Source organism: Hyperolius riggenbachi, chromosome 6 (assembly GCF_040937935.1).
Source record: "Hyperolius riggenbachi isolate aHypRig1 chromosome 6, aHypRig1.pri, whole genome shotgun sequence".
NCBI lineage: Eukaryota > Metazoa > Chordata > Amphibia > Anura > Hyperoliidae > Hyperolius > Hyperolius riggenbachi.
Genome location: NC_090651.1, coordinates 181,235,261 through 181,243,255, shown reverse-complemented (window position 1 = coordinate 181,243,255; position 7,995 = coordinate 181,235,261). Strand labels below are relative to the sequence as shown.

The 7,995-nt window shown below is 47.1% G+C and overlaps 1 protein-coding gene across 1 annotated transcript; it reads right to left on the bottom strand.

Moving 5' to 3' along the window:
* Positions 1-6,386: 6,386 nt before the first annotated feature.
* Positions 6,387-7,691, bottom strand: LOC137522093 (general transcription factor II-I repeat domain-containing protein 2-like). Its single transcript, XM_068242120.1, has one exon. The coding sequence runs from the start codon at positions 7,689-7,691 to the stop codon at positions 6,387-6,389; it is 1,305 nt and encodes a 434-aa protein (XP_068098221.1).
* Between the last annotated feature and the right edge of the window lie 304 nt (positions 7,692-7,995).

Below are 7,995 nucleotides of genomic sequence, written 5' to 3'. Positions count from 1 at the left end.
CTGGGTATGGGCTTCTTAAGTCTGCTGAAATAGGGACAATTTTGGAGTTTTTTGCAAAACTGTGTTAATGGTCTGACCCTAAACACTATTAGGGTTCAGATCTCTGCATTATCAGAATTTTTTTTACACAAGCAGTTGGCTAATGATCCTTTAATTATTAGATTTCGAAGTCTGTGGAGCAGAAAAGGCCGGTTGTGGTGAAACCGTTTCCGAAACAGGATTTATCGACTGTACTAAAAGCTTTGACATTTTCGCCTTTTGTGCCAACGGAAGACTTAGGCTTAGGACTTATAACGCTTAAAGTGGTCTTTTTAGTAGCCATAACTTCTGAAAGATGCATAAGTGAATTAGAGGCACTGTCATGTAAAGAACTGTCCTGCACAATATATGATGATAGAGTTGTTCTCAGAACTAGTGAAGATTTCTTGCCAAGGTCAGAGATAGGTTTCACAGAGGTCAAGAAATTATATCTCCTTCCTTTTACACTAATCCATTGAATGAAAAAGAAAAGAAATGAAGTATGTTAGATGTAAGGAAAAATCTGATAGAATAGCTAAAGAAAATAAAGATATCAGAAAATCAGAAAGTTTATTTGTTAATTTTTCTGGCAAGATAGTAGGAAAAGTACCAAAAAGACTATAGATGGATCAATCTGTGCATTGTGGAAGCATATAAAACCAGGAATTTAGAAATTCCTGGTGAAGTAAAGGCTCATTATACCAGGGAAACGGCTACGACCTGGGCTTGCAGAGCTGGAGTGTCTCCAATGGAGATATGTAAAGCGGCGACATGAAACAATATCAACACATTCATGTGCCACTACAAGTTGAATCGGATGACTGCAAGGGAGTTTGGAAGAGAAATCCTGCAAGCGGTCAGCCCGCCCTAAGTTTGGTGAGGTTTATTTCTTGCTCATCATCTCGTAGTATACCTGTCCTGGAGGGTTACTGGAAAAACCCTAAGCTAGCTAACGGGTAGATTTATTTTAGGTAACCCTCCAGGACAGGTTGCGAACCCACCCATTTTAAAATTAAGTATGTATATGTATATGTAATACTGTATACGTTATGTGTATATATGATAAACTGCAATGTATAATTAGGGTAGTCTGGTGTGTAGACCATGTTCAGGGTTTCTTGAATACATACTGCCGGACACCTGCGGTGGGTCTAAACTTATAGAGAGACCAAGTGGATGTTTCCTGTTTCCTGGGAGGGGCCAAATCTCGTAGTATACCTGTCCTGGAGGGTTACCTAAAATAAATCTACCCGTTAGCTAGCTTAGGGTTTTCGGGTAACCATTCTTTGAAGGTCAGCAGCCAGGCTGTCTCTAACAAACCTACACATATGACATAGTACACAGCAGACATAAAATGAAAAAATATGGCTTCCACGAAATACAGGTTTAAAAGATGACTGCTATATTATCTTTTTTTTATTCTTTATTTATATAAATGTTTCCAATATCCAAGTAAAAAAAGAGATAACAAACATCTGTGTTTAGTCCTATATGGGACCCACATCAGAAACAAGTGATAACATATATACAGATAACAACATATATACAGACGTGCAATGCTTCTGTCAGGATGCACATCAGTGCTGCAGCTAGTTGGTCGGTCGATCCTTCCACCTGGAAAGGTACTGGTTGGAAAAAGAGAGCACGAAAAAAAAACAAGCAAGCAATAAATTCATTAACTTTTACGAACTATTGAACATTTTTAAACCAAACATTAACATTTGGAACCAAACTTTAACTTTTTTGCTTAGTTTTTTTTTTTTTTTTCAACTTACCTTCCGATTACAAACCTCTCCTTCCTCATAGTGCAAAGTGCAAATTGCACAGAGATGTGGCGAAGTACATTATGCACTTTGTCCCAAGTGAAAGGAGAGGTTTCTGGCAGCCCTGTTTATTTGGGTCTCTCGAAATCTAATGTCTGGTTTCTCAGTGCATGTTGACATATGCGGTGGGTCATGCCCGCCACATCACCAAAAACAGAGTGCATCTTTAGTACATCTTTCGGCGCCATAGACTTACAGGACTTACGGGCTGACAAATTGCTGCATGAGCCGTGCTGTAACATAGGTATGCACTAGCGTTTAAAGCAGGCACTTCCCGCGTAGTGTACCGCAAAGTGGGACTTTAGCTAGGCAATTTTTCACAACGCATCGCGCCAGTGTGAAAGAGCCCTGAGAGACCCTTGTGTGCCTACTGCTATGTCTTGAGTTTCCTACTCTAACAATGTATCTGTGAGTGATACTTTTCGAAACACTCCCCTATGCATAGGGCAGGCTGGTCAGGACAGGTGGGACAGTAAACATTGGTGTCACTCCTTATTCGAGCCCTCATGCAGACATGACAGCGTTTTCTTGGGGTACGTCGAGATGTCGGAAAGACATAAGCATAGTGTGTTTCATGTAGACTGCTAACTACATCAGAGGATTGAGGCACGGCCCCTCCTGGATACAGGAGTTCTGTAACAATCTCTTCCTGAAATTGAAGGAAGGATCCTGTTCTCTCAGCTTTACTATAGAGAACAAAACTATTGTACATAGCCAATTGAATCGCGTAAACAGACACCTTCTTATACCAGCGGTAAAAAGAAAACAGGAGCGCACCGCTGGTGCAATAAATCTTTTTACTTCAATAACACGCAATAAAAAGTTACACTCATGGTGTATCGTTGTACAAGTGCGCCTGTACGGCCTGCCGGCAATCGTCTCCTGTCACCCGTGCTTGGCCAGAGCAGCGGGGAGCGTAGTTGTTAGCGTGGGAGTCGGGAGCGGTGGGCGGAGACAGGTCGCGGTGATGCCGTCTGATGTCACGACGCGTTTTGGCGTTAACCACGCCTTCGTCAGGTGACGTGACGGCGGACATTTATCTCCACCAGAATGGGTGGAGGGTGGGTCCATGGATTGGCGAATAAATGGGAGGGTGGGTCCGTGGAGATAAATGTCCGCCGTCACGTCACATGACGAAGGCGTGGTTAACGCCGAAACACGTCGTGACGTCAGACGGCATCCCCGCAACATGGCTCCGCTCACCGCTCCAGACTCCCACGCTAACTACGCTTCCCGCTGCTCTGACCAAGCGCGGGTGACAGGAGACGATTGCCGGCAGGCCGTACAGGCGCACTTGTACAGCGATACACCGTGAGTGTAACTTTTTATTGTGTGTTATTGAAGTAAAAAGCTTTTATTGCACCAGTGGTGCACTCCTGTTTTCTTTTTACCTCTTGCACAGATACGCTGGCACCACCCAGCATTTGGAGCAGCACCTTGCATGCAAACCTCACAGGGGTTGAAGATAGCGCAGGGTTTGTTCTTCTGTCTTCTTATACCAGCGTCTGGTCCTGCGGGAAACTAAATAGGGAGCCAACATCTGGTCGTTTAAGTCCACCCCTCCCATGTTTAACCACTTCAGCCTACAGCAGGGGTCCTCAAACTTTTTATACCGGGGACCAGGTCAGGGTCACTCAGTCTGTTGGGGGGCCGGAACTATTATTTGTAGTGAAAATTAAACATCAAATAAACTACCTGTTTATTGGTGGCAGGCAATGCAGCTGGCCTGGGTGTCTAGGCGACAGGTGAGATGCAGCTGGTCTGGGTGGCAGGTGATGCAGCTGGTCTGGGTGGCAGGTGATGCAGCTGGTCTGGGTGGCAGGTGATGCAGATGGTCTGGGTTTCTTGGAGGCAGGCAATGCAGCTGGCCTTGGTTTCTGGGTGGCAGGTGATGCAGCTGGTCTGGGTGGCAGGTGATGCAGCTGGTCTGGGTAGCAGGTGATGCAGATGGTCTGGGTTTCTTGGTGGCAGGCAATGCCGCTGGCCTTGGTTTCTGGGTGGCAGGTGATGCAGCTGGTCTGGATATCTGGGTGGCAGGTGATGCTGCTGGTCTGGGTGGCAGTGATGCAGCTGGTCTGGGTGACAGGTGATGCAGCTGGTCTGGGTGACAGGTGATGCAGCTGGTCTGGGTGGGAGGTGATGCAGCTGGTCTGGGTGGCAGGCAATGCAGCTGGTCTGGGTATCTGGGTGGTAGGCAATGCAGCTGGTCTGGGTGTCTGGTGATGCAGCTGGCCTTGGTTTCTGGGTGACAGGTGATGCAGCTGGTCTGGGTGGCAGGCAATGCAGCTGGTCTGGGTATCTGGGTGGTAGGCAATGCAGCTGGTCTGGGTGTCTGGTGATGCAGCTGGCCTTGGTTTCTGGGTGACAGGTGATATGCAGCTGGTCTGGGTGACAGGTGATGCAGCTGGTCTGGGTTTCTGGGTGGCAGGCAATACAGCTGGGCTTGGTTTCTGGGTGGCAGGTGATGCAGCTGGTCTGGGTGGAAGGTGATGCAGCTGGTCTGGATATCTGGGTGGCAGGTGATGCAGCTGGTCTGGGTGGCAGGTGATGCAGCTGGTCTGGGTTTCTTGGTGGCAGGCAATACAGCTGGGCTTGGTTTCTGGGTGGCAGGTGATGCAGCTGGTCTGGATATCTGGGTGGCAGGTGATGCAGCTGGTCTGGGTGGCAGGTGATGCAGCTGGCCTTGGTTTCTGGGTGGCAGGCAATGCAGCTGGTCTGCAGCTGGTTGTCTGGGTGACAGGTGAGATGCAGCTGGTCTGGGTGGCAGGTGATGCAGCTGGTCTGGGTGGCAGGTGATGCAGCTGGTCTGGGTTTCTTGGTGGCAGGCAATACAGCTGGGCTTGGTTTCTGGGTGGCAGGTGATGCAGCTGGTCTGGCTGGCAGGTGATGCAGGTGGTCTGGATATCTGGGTGGCAGGTGATGCAGCTGGTCTGGGTGGCAGGTGATGCAGCTGGTCTGGATAACTGGGTGGCAGGTGATGCAGCTGGTCTTGGTGGCAGGTGATGCAGCTGGTCTGTGGTTCTGGGTGGCAGGCAATGCAGCTGGTCTGGGTATCTGGGTGGTAGGCAATGCAGCTGGTCTGGGTGTCTGGTGATGCAGCTGGCCTTGGTTTCTGGGTGACAGGTGATGCAGCTGGTCTGGGTGGCAGGCAATGCAGCTGGCCTGGGTGTCTGGGTGACAGGTGAGATGCAGCTGGTCTGGGTGACAGGTGATGCAGCTGGTCTGGGTTTCTTGGTGGCAGGCAATACAGCTGGGCTTGGTTTCTGGGTGGCAGGTGATGCAGCTGGTCTGGGTTTCTTGGTGGCAGGCAATGCAGCTGGCCTGGGTGTCTGGGTGGGAGGTGATGCAGCTGGTCTGGATATCTGGGTGGCAGGTGATGCAGCTGGTCTGGGTGGCAGGTGATGCAACTGGTCTGGGTGGCAGGTGATGCAGCTGGTCTGGGTTTCTGGGTGGCAGGCAATGCAGCTGGCCTTGGTTTCTGGGTGGCAGGCAATGCAGCTGGTCTGGGTGGGAGGTGATGCAGCTGGTCTGGGTTTCTGGGTATTGGGTGAATGGTGATGCTACTGATAATTTGAGAAACACTTTAACTATTTCCATGCACTCTGCACATTTATATTTCAATGGGAAGTGTGTGCCTGTTTTTGGCTGATGAGATAGTCAATGTCCGGTTCCATGTTTGTCACTGCCATCCGTAACAAGTGATGCAAGTGCGCATCAGTTATTCTGGATCTGATTGGGGATTTCAGGTGTTTCATTCGGGAAAAAGTCTGTTCACAGACATAGGTGCTTCCAAAGATGGTTGCCATTTTGAGGGCATGTTTTCTGAGATTAGGATATGTCTCAGAGTCGAGAGAAGCATAGAAATTAGTAAGGTTGATTGACTTGAATGAGTCTTTCAGAGTCACAATTCTGTAATTCAGCCAGTTACATTTGATAAATTGGATCCACAATGTCAATGTCAACTGAAAACGGGTTCCGGAAAAGCTGTATGTCCTGTTCATGGAGATGAAGCTCTTTAAATCTCATTTGAAACTCCCTTTTCAGCATTTCCAGTGCATCCACACATTTTTGGTTTGGGAATACCACTTCTGGTTTTTCAGCCAACAGCTTTTGAGTAATGGGGAGATGGCAAAAGTTTTCCTCCTTTAAATGTAGATACAGGGATGGTTTGGATCAGCACCCATCAAAGGAGGGAAGTGTGTGCCCAAGCTTGCAGCATTCCACACCACTGGAGCTGTATCTTGTAAGGAAATCCACCAGAAGCAGGCACCTCCAATATAAAGGTTTGTCTCTTTATTGATTACATCAATTAAAAGCAGCGCTTACAACGACAGACCGCTGTTTCGAGCTGGTACGCTCTTTATCAAGTTGTCAAAAGCTGCAATACATGTATCCACCAGCCACCACCCAATATATACATTGCAGCAGCCTATCAGTGATCAGCGTTTGAATCCTCCAATGGCAGCAGAGCGTACAAGCTCGAAACAGCGGTCTGTCGTTGTAAGCGCTGCTTTTAATTGATGTAATCAATAAAGAGACAAACCTTTATATTGGAGGTGCCTGCTTCTGGTGGATTTCCTCCTTTAAATGTTTAATGAGGAGTTCTAATTTTACTTCAAACGCTTTCACATGAGAGTACATGTCACAGACGAGCTTTCCCTTTCCTTGAAGTTGCAGATTTAAAACATTGAGTTGCTCTGTGACATCTGTCAGAAAGGCAAGGTGCCATTTCCATTCTGCATCTAGAAGCTTCGGTATTTTTTTGTTTTTTGAAAGCAGAAACGCAGATACCTCTGGAAGTAAATCATAAAATCGTTTTAAAACTTTCCCTCGACTCAGCCAACGGACTTCTGTGTGGTACAGTATATCTTCATGGCTAACATGCAGCTCAGACAGCAGTTCTTGAAACTGCCTGTGGTTTAGTGCGTGAGCCCTAATAAAGTTCACACAAGAGACCACAACTTTCATGACAGAGTCCCATTTAAGTGATTTACAACACAGCGCTTGTTGATGGATGAGGCAGTGTATGGCTATAGGACGCGAATATCGGTGTTTGTCCATCTCTTGGTTAATGCGTGCTACTACTCCTTTCACAGATCCCACCATACTAGGAGCACCGTCCGATGTAACACTGGCTAGTTTACCCCAGTCCAGCTCCAAATCCGTAACAGTTTGGCAAACTTTTTCATAGATATCCTCTCCTGTTGTAGTTCCTTTGATACTTTGAAGGGCAGCAAGCTCCTCTGTGACTTCGAATTGTGAATTGGTTCCACGAATGAAAATAAGAAGCTGTGCAGAATCATGAACGTCTGTGCTTTCGTCAAGTGCCAACGAAAAATAGCACAGATTTTTTGATGATTTTTGCAAATGTTGAGGCAAATTGTCCCCCATTTCCTCAATTCTACGGGTAATTGTTGGTGCTGAAAGACTCACTGTGTTAAACAAATCAGTCTTCTCTGGACACACCTCTTTGGCAACAGAAAGAAGGCATTCTTTTACAAATTCTCCCTGTGTGAATGGTTTGCCACTGCGCGCTATCAGCTTGGCTACATGAAAACTCGCTCGCAGTGATGAAATATTTAACTGCTTCTGCTTCACAAAAATATTTCGTTGAGTTGACAGTACATTTTTCAGTTTTAATATTTTGTCTTTTCTCAGTTGTCCAACCAAACAATCATTTTTGTCTTTATGTCGTGTTTCGTAGTGTCGGCGCAAATTGTATTCTTTGAATACAGCTACTAACTCCTGACATAGCAGACAAACTGCTCTCTCCTTGCACTGTATAAAAAAGTAATCATAGGTCCACTGCTCTTTAAATATTCTGCACTCAATTTTTCTTTTTTTGGACATGACTACCTTTGGAAGGGTACTTGTAGCTGCTGGCCTGCTTTTAATACTGGCTAGTGGGAGTTTTTGCTGGCCTGGTACTGGTTTTGCTGCTGGCCTTGTACTGGCTGGTGGGAGTTGCTGCCTGGTACTGGCTGGTGGGAGTTGCTGGCCTGGAACTAGCTTACGGGAGCTTCTGTTGATCTGGTACTGGCTGGAGGTGCTGCTGGCCTGATACTGGCTAGTAGTGCTGCTGGCCTGGTACTGGCTGGCGTGAGCAGCTGCTTACCTGGTACTGGCTAAAAGTGCTGCTGGCCTGGTACTGGCT

Bases quoted from the DNA above. Each gene is read 5' to 3' on its own strand.
- LOC137522093 (XM_068242120.1), bottom strand. From the start codon at position 7,691: ATGTCCAAAAAAAGAAAAATTGAGTGCAGAATATTTAAAGAGCAGTGG.